This window comes from Chrysoperla carnea, chromosome 2 (genome assembly GCF_905475395.1).
Source record: "Chrysoperla carnea chromosome 2, inChrCarn1.1, whole genome shotgun sequence".
Taxonomy (NCBI): Eukaryota; Metazoa; Arthropoda; class Insecta; order Neuroptera; family Chrysopidae; genus Chrysoperla; species Chrysoperla carnea.
The window spans coordinates 43556997-43573117 of NC_058338.1; the positions used below are offsets into that span (position 1 = coordinate 43556997).

A 16121-nucleotide genomic window follows, 5' to 3' on the forward strand; every position below is an offset into this window, starting at 1 on the left:
TCAAAAGAGTATTGATAATGGAGAGTTGAAACTCGCCAACTGGTGATAAAAAATTATACTAATAAAATCAGAAGTAGACCCGAATTCAGTAGTTACAATTTCGACTACCAGATGGCAATACTTATACTTACCATTTTTTAACTTTAATTCAAATTAAAGTTAATGATATAATTGTAGGGAATTTATGAAGACTCAGGCATCACAAATATACAGGGTGAAATTCGAGCAATAAGCTTTATCGATAAAAATACTTCAAGCAAAGAATGTTGGGTGTGTAGGCAGACATCTTACGCAGGCATTAAATTTGAACGAGGTTTTCAAGCACAATGAAAGGCTCATTCTACTCCATAACTGATAATAGATAGATTAACACTTTAAATTAGAAAGTTGTATTGATTAAAAATTCCATATTAAATTAATCAACTAATCCGAACGTCAATTATTAACTTCGTTTCAGTATCTTATTCTTAACTCTTAAACCGAAAAATATTTCGTTTTTTTTCTAAGTGAAACTGAGTTAAAACTACAGGGCGATCTAGAATTGTCATTTGGAGCGAGTCTCAATGAAAACTACCTAATCATCAGCTAAAATTGTTATTTGAATTAATTTCAAAAATTTGATATTTGTAAGGCATGAGTCAGTCGTAACAACACTTTGTTTAGGTTAAACACCGTTCTATTTAAAGCTTTCGAATAAAAACAAATCTGTTTTATTTTCAACTTATCTAATGATTCGACTAGTATATTTATACAAAAACTTATGTACAACGTTTCATAAGAACTTAACAATAATAAATATACAATTCTTCTAAATTACTTTAAGGTTTCAATTGGTTCATATCCTTCTTTTTCCATTTTATCCTTAAATTTTAAGTATTTATGCCTTCGATCGAAATATTTGATCCAAGTAGAAGGGCATTTCGTTTCATACAATTTTCTTAATTCCAAGCAAGGATCAGGTACATCTTTACGTGATGCATTTTCGTCCAAACATTTCCAATATTCGTCTCTTGAATTCCAACAACTATTTCGCTCGTCTTTACTGGGGAAAGACATTTTATTCTGGAATAAATGAATTCGGTCATTAATTTATCTTTTGGTAATTATAAGAAGAGTAGTACTTTCGTTAACGAAACAAGTTTCAATTCGAAGCAGTAAACAACTAATTAGACATTACGAAATATTCTTTAGGCTATGAAGCAGTCTCATATTCTGACATAAACATTTATGTACTCAAGCATAAAATTTTTTTTTATAATTTTTTATTGCATTTGTATTTGCAGAAAGAAGTTTGCAAATAAGTCCAAGAACGAAAATTTTTTCATAGTGGTCCATTCTTTTAACCAAATATGATAAAGGAATTTAATTTTTCTAATAAGAATGTTTTTTCTGTGATTTTCAAATACACCTGGAAGATTTTTACTTTTTATATACTTATATACTTGCTTCAACAATATAGCGATAAAAAGTTCGGTTTTAGAACTATGAAACTCTAGTAGTAGAGTCGACATATTAAACATTTTTGATCAGCAAATACTACGGCGGGTTCCGGCCTGGAAAATTGGCAATTATATATAGTGTGTCCCCGGATAGAGGTAACTATACTTGTAAATTTCCTTATTTTGCACTTTAAGAAAAAAAGTCATTCTTTATATGAAGTTTTGTTTATTCTGAAAAGTATGTACGTATATTTGAAACTTCTTAATAATGTACAGGGTAGCCATAAATTTGAAATCAATATTTTTATTTTTGGTAAACTACCCTTCTTTTTTATAAATTGGCGAAATGTTACTAAGAAAAGTTACTCGCAATTAACAATTATGACTCTATACAAAATATCAAGAAGATCCGTGTACTTTAAATATAGCATCATTTTTTATTTGAACAAAAGCTCTAATTATAAAAAAAAAAACGTAAGAAAATAATTATAAATCAATTAACATGTACTATCCGAGAGTGTAATTTTTTGTGGACTAGTTTAGAAAATTAAAAAGAAAATTTATTTTCTCGGATAAACATTCACTAAGAATGTAATTGTCAAAGTTGGAAAGATCTTCTTAAAATTATGTATAGTCATAATTGTTAATTTCGAGTAACTTTTTTTAGTAACATTTCGCCAACTTATAAAAAAGAAGAGTAGTTTACCAAAAAAAAAAAAAAATTATACCAAATTTTATATACATTATACATTATTAAGAAGTTTTAAATATACCTACATACTTTTCAGAATAAGCAAAACTTCTTATAAAGAATGACTTTTTTTGTTAAAATGCAAAATAAGAAAATTTACAAGTATAGTTACCTCTATTCGGGGACACACTGTATATACCAGAAATTTTTACAACATTATAAATATGATAAAAATACAAAATAGCATTGATTAAAAAAAAGGTAAAACACTGAAGCTGTGCGTACACAAACGGGTCTCAAAATGTGTCCGATTTCTGGAATAGTGTCTCGTTTTTGAAAACAAGGGCTAAAAACTTCAGAACTCATTACTCAATCAACTCGTAATGAAGATAATTTTTAATAGTCACGCTAATTTTCAAATAATTTATCTTAAAAAGAATTCAAGTTGAATACGCGATTGTATACGAATAGCCTTATCGTAAAAAAAATATCATTGTAAAGGATATAGGTACTCATTTTCGGGGTAATTTTTGAGTGATCGTTACATATTTCATTCGTCCTTCCTTTAACACTTGCATCATGTAGTCAGAAATTAACTCCTTCATAGCTTTCTCGTCTCCGGGAGTGATTCTAAAATAAAATTTCAATTTTCGAAAATTTACCTATTGTAGGTATTTATTTAATCATAACCAAACAAATCTGGGCCCAAATCTGTTTAAAGGAAAGCACATAAAATTATTCAGATTTAATATTGCCCAAATTTTCAAATTATAAACTTAATTTTCAAAAATTAATAATAATTGGGTTTAAATTTTAAAATATTTTCACAGAATCAATCATTTTCACAAAACACACTCAGTGGTTCAAATCTGTGATATAACACATAACCAAAAAGGCAATTTTGTCGTGAGAGCTCTCTGTCAAGATGTCTGCTTTTATGAATGAATAATAAATTCAAAATGTTAAAAAAAAATTAACTTATAACTATTATTTGCCAATTAGTTAGTTCTTGAATTAATTTAAGTTTTAAGGCAATTAAATTGATATTCATCAAAATTGAAAAAAAGTCATGGAAAATGTTGAAACTGAGCATTCAAGTTCCGCAAGTCAAAGTGAATCTGGTACATCAAAACAATCACACTTATCATCAACACATTGTTCGAAAAACTCGGATGTCGAGACTGCCGGACCTTCTTGGATGAGTACATCTGAGATACCATACTTTAGCAACAATTTAGACAATTTAAATACGAAAATAGATGCGTGCAATGTTCCATTAGGCGATTACAACTTATCATCCGAATTACAAGACAGGCTTTTATTAAAAAGTAGCAAAGAACCTGTGGTAAATGGGACCACAGAGCCTGAAAATCATTTGAATGATGGTGATAAAGAAAATAATGATTGCTGTATAAAATATGTACAATACGAATCAGAATTACAAATGCCTTTTATTATGAAAATTATCCAAAAAGATCTTTCTGAACCATATTCTATTTATACCTATAGATATTTTATACATAAATGGCCGAAACTTTGTTTTTTGGTAAGTTCGTTTTACTAAGCAATTGTGGAATGTTGTTAACAATGCGTCTATAATCAATAGTTAACATTTGCCAATAGTGTGATCAAATTAACTTTTTGAATTATTTAATTCTGAGTTCTTTTGGTTTAATACTTCATGGGCACAAAAGCTACAATCTATTTAAATCTCAGCTTTTAATCTTTAAAAAAACAAGAGTTATGAATTTTTGAAATTTCGAGAAAAATCGATGGTTTTTAGCAATTTGTGGGGACATCGATGGACCAATCGGGTTCATTCGCAGCTCATTTTTTTTGTCGTTTTACGGCGCCTAAGCTTATTAAAAGCTTTTCTATTTTTAACTCAATTCGACGGTGTCTGACGCGAAAGACCGGATTAGGTCACTTTACCATTTTTGTTCGACCCTTTCCGATCATCAAAAAATGTTCGATTTTAGTTTCTTCAATTTGTATCATAATTATCTACTTAATTCAATTTTTTTCTCCGAACTTAGAATTATCTAAAAATTGACGCCATTTTTTTTTTTATTTGATCACACTACAAGTTTTCTAAGCTAGAATTGTAACTAAATATATTCAATTTGTCATCTTTGAAAGCATAATTACGCTTCGTGATCCTTTTAAAAATACTGAAAACTGATTCTCAAAAAATTTACTGTTTATGAGAAAGATTTACAAAATTTTCCTACCTTGGATCTTGCGAAATTTATTGCGTACCACTTTGATCAATGAGAAATTTTCACAAAACTTATAAATTAATACTATTTGTATGAACTCAAAATGAATACTAATTATATTAATTAATATCCCTATATTTTTAAGGGGTAAAAGATTTATACAATTTTCCAAAGTCCTTAAAAAGCTTTAGGGCTGTAGATGTAGTCCAGAAAAATGAAATCTCATGTATTTTCATGATTTTTTTCAATCCTTTATAAGAATAAAAATGTGGCCAAAATTATTTTTTGGCCACAGACCAGTAGTTTTACCAGCACCTATTTTGAAGTATTTTATTGTTTATATATCATTTCATGTACGTGATTTTTTTTCAGGCTATGTGTGGAGATAAATGTGTTGGTGCAATTGTTTGCAAATTAGACATTCATAGAAAAGTAATGAGCCGAGGATACATAGCAATGTTGGCTGTAGATCAAAATTATAGAAATCGTAGTATTGGTTCTACGTTAGTTAAACGTGCTATTCGTGAAATGATTGTAGGTGGTGCCGATGAAGTTGTACTCGAAACAGAAGTGACCAACAAACCAGCTTTACGACTGTATGAAGCTCTTGGATTTGTTAGAGATAAACGTCTTTTTCGCTATTATTTGAATGGAGTAGATGCATTAAGACTTAAACTTTGGATAAGATGAATTCATTGTTTTTCTTCTCTAAACTTTGTTTTTTGTGTGTGTTCAAGTTATTGTTAATTTTTTTGCCATTTTTCATAATGAAATGTAAAGCTGAATTCATTTTATAACATTGCATTTTATGTTAAATGTTATCTTTGTTAATGGTTAATGCAGTCATATTTTTTTTTTTTTTTTTGTACAGTGAGCTTTCAACGGGTCTTAGCAGAATTTAAATTTGTACTTTTATTTTTTTAAATGTAATAAATGTGATTTATAGTGAAAGATAGGGCAGTTCAGTTATTTAACTATTTTAATTTACATAAAACAAAAAAAAATATGTAAAAACTACATTGAAAGTTACAAATACAGAAAGTAAATTGTTTTTGTTTAAAAAAAAATCCATTACATGTAATTTAAAAATTAACCATTTTATGAAGTAGTTATCATTTATCTGTCTAGTTCATTTTGTGTAATTTCATATTATTTATCGAATTAAATATTAAAATTGTACAGAAAATGAATATAGAAAACTGTTTAAAGCTTTTATAAAAACAAGTTGACCTTTTGTAAATCTTTGAATAATAAATTATTTGAATTCAAACTAAAACTATTTGCATTAAAATTTATTTTAAAAGCCTGCTAAATTTTTTCGTATGATAATGGACTTCTTGCATTAGTGTATCAAAATGTGGCTAAAACCACAAGTTTTTCGTTTTAAGAAAGTTTGATTGTTTCATAAACATTTTTGTGTCTTCAAAACACCCATAGTCATATTCGAAACAGCAATCGTTTTGTTATAAATATTTACAATGTAAATTTCGAAATATATTTTTAGTATTCGTTTCGGTCGATTTTTTGTTCCATAAAAATCTAATCTATACCTGGAAATTTCTGTACTATCAAGGCGTTATTTAAAATAATGTGATCAACGATTTGACCATCGGTATTTTGATGATACAAAAAGATATTTTATTGATACAAAAATTAGTCGAAATTTTTTCGAAATCGGGTATCTCAATAAGAATGCAAGATTACCCCACGCTTTCTAACATTTCACACAAATTTTACATTACAATTATAATAATTTAATTATTTTGTATTTTTATTTTATTTTCATGCATTTTCATCCAGTTTTATCTATATTCAAAATTTCAAGTCTCTACCTCACCGGGAAGTTGTCCTGACCAAGCGGTGATACTAGCATAGTTTGTAGCTTTTTGTACTCTATGATACAGAAATACCTTTATGAACAGTTTAAAATTATGATGAAGCAACATGATTTTCAATAAAAAAAAATCATAATTTCATACAGTAATGTAAGTACATAGGACATTATCACAGATTTAAAACCGCTATAGCTGCTTTTACTCAAGCTTAAGCCTTATATATAATAAGTAATTATGTAAAGATAATGCAACAAGTTCAACGCCTGATCAAGATTTGTCAAATGTTAATAAACAAACAAAAAATCGATTGTGCATGTAGGAATTTTAATACAGTTAAGATGTAAGCGACAAAGTTGATTAATATCGAAAAAGTCGATATCTCGAGACATACATACTAAAAGTAATTCTCTAACCTTTTTTTAATAAAGCACATGGTCATGATATACTTTGGAGAGTTCCATTGTTATACCATGTATATATGAAATATGTGAAGGTATACTAAGTTTAGTCCCAAGTTTGTAACAAATTAGTTTGGGTCAAATATAGTTTCAATTAAGAAAAGACCGCACGTAGTTTCTGATCAAATTTCCTATTTTAAGAACCTATAAGAATGACGTACTGTTACCGAAAATGTGCAATTTGATGTTTACGTTTCTTGATTTTAAATATTTGATAATATTCCATAGTTCAATAGAAAAAAATTAATTTATACGCAATTGATTCAAAATCATAGGATTAAATGAATTTTTGTAAAAATCATCACTAGTTTCAGACTTTCAAAAAAATTTTTAAATCATAAAATAATTTTGAATATTAATTAATTTTGTTGCTGAAGCAATTGTTTCCGAAAATAGGAACATTTTTTTTTCAACAAAAAATAAGCACATCGACAAAGATAGATAAGATAGAGTATATAAGGATAACTAAAGACAAACATAAGATTTACATTAACTTTTTTATTTAAATAGTTATGAATTAATTTAATTCTCTTTCTATAAACTATATTAATATTAAAAAAAATAAATTCTTATTGTATATTTAGAATAAAAACTAATTTTAAATGCCTCCCAAATTGAACACATGATTGTATGCATTGTACATTTAACCTTTCATTTTGGATAGTGCAAAAATTAGGTACTTTTTAGGGTATTATTGGTTTACAACTTAAACCCTTCTCTGTAATGGGTAGAAAAATTTTCTATCCAAGATGCAAGGCTTCAAAAATGTAATTTGCTATAAGCTAACTTTATGCAAAAAATCAATGATTTCATTCGCTTTATTGGCTTTTTACGTTACTCTTATACGAAGATGAACACTGAGAAAAAAATTACATTCTATTACCTAGCACTTATCTAAGGTAATTAAAATTGATGTCTTGTATATATGGCACTGAGATATGGCCTTTTACTGATTTTTTTTAACCATAAATTTAGATGGTAGTAATCATTAGAAAATTAGATCTGACAAAGCCTCTTATACCGCTTATGAAGGAAGAGTGAGAGATCCATCTGCCCTTTTCTTTTTTATATGTTAGAATCTATTTAGTGAGCACCCTATTTAATTTCTCTTTGGCGTTGTTTCTTTCAGAGTTGCTCAACAAATAAAACGAGTCGCACCTCATGGCCAGGTTTGAATATATAGGGAGATTTTATATAATTAAGGAATTTTATAAATTAAAAAAAAAATATATAATAAAATAAAATTGATTCAGCATCATAAAATCGAAAAAAGCCTGTTTTACCTCTCAAGATTATTTTTCAATTTCAAATTCAAATTAAATTTTTTAAAGTATTCAATTGGAGGAAAGTTTTAAATAAAAATTGTTTGCCAGCATTCACAAAAGCATTTTAAAAACTATACATAAATATCGCAGTTGCCAGTTATTTTGACATTTGAAAATTATTTATATTTTCCTTTTTATTCAATTACCAATTCTTCCTTATCAACTTCTTGACACATTGAATTAAACTGTTTTGCCCATTTTTTAAATTCTTCCTCCTGTAATTAGAGTAAATAATAAATTAATAAATTTATTGCCAAGAAGTGAAAACTAGAATCTACTGTAATTTAAAAAAATTGTCTTGCTTTTCAACATTGAAAAGGAATTTTTATGTTTTTAAATAGTAAACTGGAAGCCGAAAATGGTGAGACTGGTAGTTTTTAACAAAAACATGTTGGAATAGAACCTGTCTTTTTGAACACTCAAAATACAGAGATAATTCTTAATGCATAATGCGATATTTTATTTTTAGGCTTACTTCGAAAATGCAAAAGTGAATTTTAGCAATCCACCAATCCACGAAGTTCAAGGTTCGTTATAAACAATGATTATTGGTAATTTTGGTAACCTGAGGGGAAAAATAAGTAAGAACATAATTCTGATAATAAATGTAAAACTTCTAAAATATTTAGAATTTAAATTTTTTTTAATTTGCTAAAATTCCAGTAAAAATATCAAGAGTAACCGTACGGGAAATTAAGCTATATATAATATACGGAGTAAATTCCTCTTATCAAAATATATAGTGGCTCTCATCTGCAAGATTTCATTTCTCACAATTGAACTAATAAATTCATCCACAACGTTTAGTTGCTCCACCCATCTACATTAGAATAATGACATTACAATCAAAATTAAAAGCTCACCTCTTTTTTAGTTTTTTTATTCCTTTTTCTTTTTTTTACTTCTTGCTGTAATTCATTTTCATCTTCATGATCACTAAAAGATATAGATTGAATCTGCTTTCGTTTTCGTTTAGTCGCCGGAGCGTAACTTCGCCGTACGTAATTTGAAAATCTAGGCTCGTCAAATAATTGAAAGTCCGCGTCAATAACTTCATTTTCATTTGAGATATCAATAGGTTCCTCAACCATATCCTCATTTGGAATATCAATATTTTCTTCATGTACAGTAAACGGTTGTAATATTTTTTTGGTTCTTGATGAGATAGCTGGCAAAAGACTTGGATATCGAAAAGGTTTCTTACTTTGTCTAGCCTCTTCTTGTTCAAATGAATTAAATCCAAAGAAATCGCATGATGAATTACTTTTCTCTAATTCAACTACACAATTATTTGTAATATTTACATTATTTCCAAAGTAGAAATTTTCTTTATTATTTTCGTCATAAACTTTTTTATTCGTGATGTTATGAACTTTAGACGAAGAATTATTTTCCCCTAATATTTTTTTCGTCGGTGACTTAACATTATTTTTATTTGTAGATATGTTTTGAACTTTGGATGAGGAATTATTTTCGCCCAATATATTTTTTTTCACAGAAGGTGAGGATGTAATCGCTTTCTGAAAATTTATTCGTTTATTTTTTGTCTTATCAATAGCCACAATCCTTGGATTATCTTCGATAGATATATCACTCAAAGATGATTCAAAACTATTAGTAAAAGGTGCTGGTGAATCTTTTCCGTTATTACTTGTACTTTTTATCGAATTTGAATGCTGTACAAAAGATAGTATACTCGATTGACGAGTTTTTTTCTCACTGTTTACACAATTCGATCCTTTTGTAATGGATAAATTCTCAACATCTTGAGGTTTGATAAGAATGTCTTGATTATAACTAGGCAAACTTGAATTTTTTATTTGGAAAAATCTTTCTTTTCGAATTCTTGGAATTTCAGCACGCCATGGTATCGATTCATTTGCTATTTCTGTTCGATTAGATTGCGTCGAAATATCTTCGAAATCGTCAAAATCATGCTCGATTTGAGTTACGTCAAAATTAGAATGATTTTGTTCATTCTGGTGTATTGATTTTTGCATCGGTGTAAGCGAATTTCCGAATGAAATTATTGATTTATCAAAATATTCGTGGGTAGTGGAATTATCCCTTGTGTTTTGGATTGGTGCATTTTTTGGAATATTTACATTTTCTGTAGGTATTTGTGATTTATTCAATGTATTATTTTTCACTCCTTTTTGGATAGGTGTACTTTGAGGTGCTTTAAACGAATTTCCAAATGAGTTAGAAATTCTAACTTTGTCAAACGATTCATGTACGGTGGAATTATCTCGTGATATTTGGGTTGGCAAATTTTTTGATAATGAATTCACTTGATTTGTAATTAAATGGTTTTCTTTACAAATTTCAGAAGATTTATTTATGTTTTTAGCTTCTTTATCCTTCGGGGTACTTTGAGGTACTTGAAATGATTTTCTAAAGGAATGTATAATTCTTTCTTTATCCATTAGTTTTTCGGTTGATTGATTTTTTGTAGAATTATTAGTACTGCAATCATTTTCAGATATTTCATGTAATACATTTAAAGCATTTTTTGAGATTGTCTGGGTTTTTTTAGCATTTTCACCAGTTTTAACCGCATTTTTTTTTAAATGAACTTTGGCCTTGATTTTTTTCTTTAAAACTTTAGCTTCTTTTTTTAATTTTTTTGTTAGTTCTGATTCACATTTTGGGTCAAAATTAAATTCATATACTTGTGATGGCCGAATATTTTCTTCAAAGTTGTGAATTGTTGAATATACTTTATGTCTTTTTTTAGTTAAATTAAGCACTTCTTCGGGTGGTAATCTGTGAACTTTAACAAAGCATTCTGTTTTGGTTGAGCTCACTATCTTTTCTTGATCTGGTATTTTGTTGAGTAAAACTACAGGAACTTTTTCATTTATTATGCTACTACCTCTAAACATTTCAGCATAATCGATACGTTTTCTACAACGAAGCGCTGGCTTTTTAAGAGTTTTTTCTTCATTGTCAGAATAATTAATAGTATCACTTATTTCCAAATCTGATATTGGAGAATTGTGTGATAAATTGTTGCCATTTTGACTCTCACGTTTTTCAGAATTTTTCTCTAACTGGGGAGTTTTTGACGATGTAAACTTTTTTCCAGTTGACACTAAATTTTTCGACACAGGTGTTCTTTTATTTTCACTGGTTTTATCCGTAAAACTTACATCAAATTGAGTACTTTTTCTTCCAGATCTTGTTATCTCACGTTTTTCAGAATTTTTCTCTAATTGAGGAGTTTTTGAAGATGTAAACTTTTTTCCAGTTGACACTAAATTTTTCGACACAGGTGTTCTTTTATTTTCACTGGTTTTTTCCGTAACACTTACATTAAATTGAGTACTTTTTCTTCCAGATCTTGTTACAAAATTTTTAAGTTTCATAGTTGAATAATCATCTTTTCTTGATGATTTTGAGTTTGCCATTTTTATTTATTTCATAAAATTACGGTCACTTTAAACACTAAACCACAGTAAAAATCATTTGGAACATAATGTTTTACAATATTTAATTAAAGCAAATGTATTTACGAAAAAATTACACATAACCATCACATATGCTTCAACGAAACTTTTATTACAAATTCAAAATAATTATAAACAAACTTTAATTCGTGTGAAAGTAGCTACGAACTGGAAATAACGTTAACGTATCAAATTCATTATAATGAACATAGTGAATAAAAACAGGACTGTCGATAACTATAGTTATTTTCTGTCATGATGCTATCGAGATTGCCTTTGAAAATGTAGTAACTGGAACCGGCAACAGAGTGCCAACCACTTCTCCAAGACAAAGAACATTATACATAGAGAACGCGAGGGATCTGTTAGGAGATCGCTCAAATTCGCATCCATAGACCTTTTCTTTTAAATTGAGTATTTGCATGATTATTTATTTTTATTTTTTTTTCTTTATTAAAAACTTATTTATGTAACAAACAGCCAAGAAAATATTTTTTTTCGAATAACTATAAAAACAATCAAAATAAAATCCATCAAAGTTTTGTTTTTATCTCATTCTAGCAAAATAGAATTTAACATGGAGTAGCTATGGTAAGTATACCACGGGTATACCTAAAATACACTACTGGAATCGGCAACAGAGTGAGAATCACGTCTCAAAGTAGATTGACAAGGATAATAAATGCGAAAGCATGGTTATTAATGCGCATGTCTTAATATGCAACATAATATCCTGGCACGTATTTACAACCAAATAAAACAACTACTAACTATTTTTTAGAACTTTTATACAGAATTAATTATACAAACAGTAACTATTGAAGGACTGACTTCCGTCAATATGATTATGTGCATTGAATACCATGCTTTCGTATTGTGTTTCTCTGTCAGCTGTTTGAATATTGTATTTTTGTCTTTGTTAATCTACTCTTTGAAGTCAAAATATGCATACTTGGTATACGTTGGGCTATGGAGTGTAAAGTAAAAATATAGCATATGGCCGATAGACACACTGACGTCATTGTTTAAAATGCTATATCATCCGTATTTCTTGGCTGATTGTAATTTCACTTTTTGTCATCTCGCTTCATATTTTGATAAAAAATTGGAAAAATAAATTTCTTGCACTCAAATATTATTTCGGACAGACAGTAATATAGCCGGATAAATAATACATAAAATAACCATTCTTAGGGAGCCCTCAATAACAGCTCCGATTTTGATTATTTATTTTTCAAAATGATTCTTTTTGTATATTATTTAAAATCAGAAGCATTTCACAGGGAGGAAATAAAATGGAGGGGGAATAGGCAATGTCCCAACTGATATCGACATAGAATATTATACATAGAGGACGCGAGGGATCTGCTAACCTGTAGGTGGTTGCGATATCATGAATGAAAGACTGACAGTAAGTTCCCCTGTGTCATTGTCTAATATCTATACTAATACTTACTAATGCATACACTTATGTACGTATGTTATGTTATGACAAGGACACAGGGGAATTTATTGGCAGTAAATTCATCATATCGCAAGTTTTGGACCATGGCGTTCTCTAGTTTATTATTCTATGGATATCGACGCCCAGTCTAAATTGCTCATGATAGAAGTTTGAAATTTCGAGAAGGTATTGATTTTATACTGTAGGTGTTACATAAGAAAATATTTTTCGAAATTTATCCCCTAAAAGGGATTCATCAACTTGTAAATCATTGGGGTTATAATAGTAGGTACCTAACTCAAAGTTTCTGCTTGGTTAGATATTTTCATTGGCACTTATTTATACTTCTTTGGTCACATATTCTTCAATTTTATTACTTCAATACTCTTTTGATATTAAGGGTCTTATATGAGGTAAATAAAATAGTGGGAGATAATAAATTAAGGCAGCAAAAATAAATTAATTTTTTATCTGAAATATTTTTATAAGTTATTTCAATTTATTTAGGTACATTAGAACAACTTTTAAATAAAAAACTTAGCCGCTGTATGATACCATGTCACCCCAGTATTCCAATTTTATTAGCTTGGTGCATATAGAATGTCTAAAAAGGTGAAACGATGTTAACGCTCGTTTTAGAATAAATATTTTCATAAATAACGTTTCAGAATATGAATGATACCGATCGAATAAGCCATGAAGGTTATAAGCTTCATGGAATAAGCTATGAATTTATAATGATGAATTCACACACAGAGCAATGGGGGACGAGCGAGCGTTTGATTAGCAACTGACATGTATGGTTCAATCAAATTTGGTGTCCATTTTTTTCAAAGCTATAAAAGATAGAGACTTGAAAAATTGCAGGTAGCTTCAACTAGTGGTCTTGTAAAACATTCTCGAAAAACGAAAAAAAAAATTTTTTTGAATGACTTTTTTTGTTAAAATGCAAAATAAGAAAATTTACAAGTATAGTTACCTCTATCCGGAGACACACTGTATGTATATACGGAATAAGATCGTTTGCCATCCTCAGACGATTTAGGAAAAATAAACCGGAAAAGTGATCCGAAAAAAATAGGTCTGGAAAAAATTGATCCGGAAAAAATAGATCTGGAAAAAATAGACCTGGGAAATAATAGATCCAAAAAAAGAACGAGTGCCTCACGACGCGACAGTATGATCTTATGGTTGCCGATTCAAGCATACTAACTGTGATATAATCAAATGATACTGCATGAATATAAATATTTATTATATTATTATATTTATATTTATAATACCTCCGTCTTCTGTAATAGTGTCCCATTTTTGAACGCAAAAATTTATTAATATATCAACGCTAAACGGCTTATTTTAATGGTTAATTTGATTAATCGTTAATGTTTGATCAAAATTATCGTTTGATCGTTGATCATTTATGTACAGAGAGAAATATTACTCTCGTAGGCAAATTAAAAAATTAGCGCCCCCTGTAATAAAAATAAATTATTTAAAAGCATTTTTTAGCCAACGTGAATCTATCGTCGGCCCTTGTAAAATTGCTTAAAAATGAAAATTTACTTTGAAATTGCTGTATGCTTCTTGTCTCTTTTATTTCACTCTGAATGGTTTCCGGTCAAATAATGAAAAAGTAATTAATATCGGCTGATTAATTTTTCTTTATCTGGCCTTAAAAGGAAGTTTGCATTAAAGGGTAAGTAGGGTTTCCGTTTGCATTAAAGGGTAGTCATTTTAATTATTACGCTTTCAACAAAAATCAAATATGTCAGTAGGGCGAAGAAAAAAAATGCAAAATTTATTGAGGAATTAGAAATTGTGGGATTTTCATAATATATAATACTAGCCACCCGCCCCGGCTTCGCACGGGTGCAATGCTGATACTAAATACACTACAGAAAAACTGTGAACGTTTTATTTACGACATCACATTAGAAACCTCAAAAATAGCAGTACTTCTCCACTATTTAATGGATGTTATTATACATATAAACCTTCCTTTTGAATCACTCTATCTATTAAAAAAAACCGCATCAAAATCCGTTGCGTAGTTTCAAAGATTTAAGCATACAAAGGGACATAGGGACAGAGAAAGCGACTTTGTTTTATACTATGTAGTGATTACACCACTCTAATATAATAGTTCAGGAGACGGTATAAGGATGACGTTCATCTAGCTGATAGCCACATTTTTTTATAAACTTTTATTGATTGATAATCACGCCTATGATAGCTTGCCTTTATAGATATTTTTAATTAAATTAATTTTAATCATTTTTTTTCCATAACGTTTTTTTGCAGGCAAGCCTATACCATTATTTTCGTAATTAAATTATCTCTCTTCTGATACCAAATTCGATTGGTTAACAGATCGGAGTAGTTACGTCACACAGTATAAAGAGATAAGTTAACATAGGTAACTACATCGTCTGTTACTCATCAAAATTGGTATCAGAAGAAAGATAATTTAGAATCGAAAATAATAGTACAGACCTGCCTGCAAAGAACCCTTATGAAAAAAAAATAACGTAATTAAAAATAGCTATGAATACTTTTCGATAGATAACCTATCATAGACGTGTTTATCAATCAATAAAATTTCATAAAAAATATATCTCATCTGGTTATCAGATGAATGAAGGTCTTAGACTATAACATAAATGATGCATATAATTTCTTACAAAATACATTAATTTTAACATAAATAAATTATTGAATAGTATTTAATATAACTATTTTTGAAAACAAATATTTATACATGTATATATTTACAAATAATAAGCATACATACATAAATTACACTATTTTGTTAATTAAAAAAAATTATATAATTTAAACAAAAAATTTTTAATAAAAATTTATTTTACATAGGCACTATTATAGACTTATAAACATTTTCTTACGTAAATTAATTTGTGCTTGCTTGTAAAGGGTTTTTAAGTAAAATTTTCATTTCGATGTGTATCAAATTATAATTATTTATTGTTATAAAAAAATAATAAATGAAGATTGTTTCTTAGTGGGCAGGACTAATTTGATTGATATTAGAGGCAATTTATAATAATGCAACAGTTTAAGGTAATTTTATCAGTGCCGAGGCGGGAAACATTTTAGTCATATCAACAATCACTTCTACTAATGATACAAAAAAATTTATAATAAATTAAAATAATACAATATAATATTTTATTGATCGAATTTAATACGCATTAACAATAAAATCGTAGAAACACTTTTAAAAACTAAGTTGACTAAAATTAA

At 28.4% G+C, this 16121-nt stretch overlaps 3 protein-coding genes across 3 annotated transcripts; 1 reads left to right on the plus strand and 2 right to left on the minus strand.

Annotated features, from left to right (window-relative positions):
- Positions 1–732: 732 nt before the first annotated feature.
- On the minus strand, positions 733–3029 carry LOC123292055 (cytochrome c oxidase assembly factor 6 homolog). Its single transcript, XM_044872564.1, has 2 exons — positions 2793–3029; positions 733–1062 (listed from the first exon to the last, which is right to left on the minus strand). The coding sequence occupies exon 2, from the start codon at positions 1054–1056 to the stop codon at positions 814–816; it is 243 nt and encodes an 80-aa protein (XP_044728499.1). The 5' UTR covers positions 1057–1062; positions 2793–3029; the 3' UTR covers positions 733–813.
- LOC123292054 (N-alpha-acetyltransferase 30-like) lies at positions 3008–5482 on the plus strand. Its single transcript, XM_044872562.1, has 2 exons — positions 3008–3676; positions 4722–5482. The coding sequence occupies exons 1-2, from the start codon at positions 3200–3202 to the stop codon at positions 5037–5039; spliced, it is 795 nt and encodes a 264-aa protein (XP_044728497.1). The 5' UTR covers positions 3008–3199; the 3' UTR covers positions 5040–5482.
- Positions 5483–8015: 2533 nt separating this feature from the next.
- Positions 8016–11456, minus strand: LOC123291942 (uncharacterized protein DDB_G0288805-like). Its single transcript, XM_044872409.1, has 2 exons — positions 8831–11456; positions 8016–8182 (listed from the first exon to the last, which is right to left on the minus strand). Exons 1-2 carry the CDS (start codon positions 11375–11377, stop codon positions 8102–8104), a joined length of 2628 nt encoding a protein of 875 aa, XP_044728344.1. The 5' UTR covers positions 11378–11456; the 3' UTR covers positions 8016–8101.
- Between the last annotated feature and the right edge of the window lie 4665 nt (positions 11457–16121).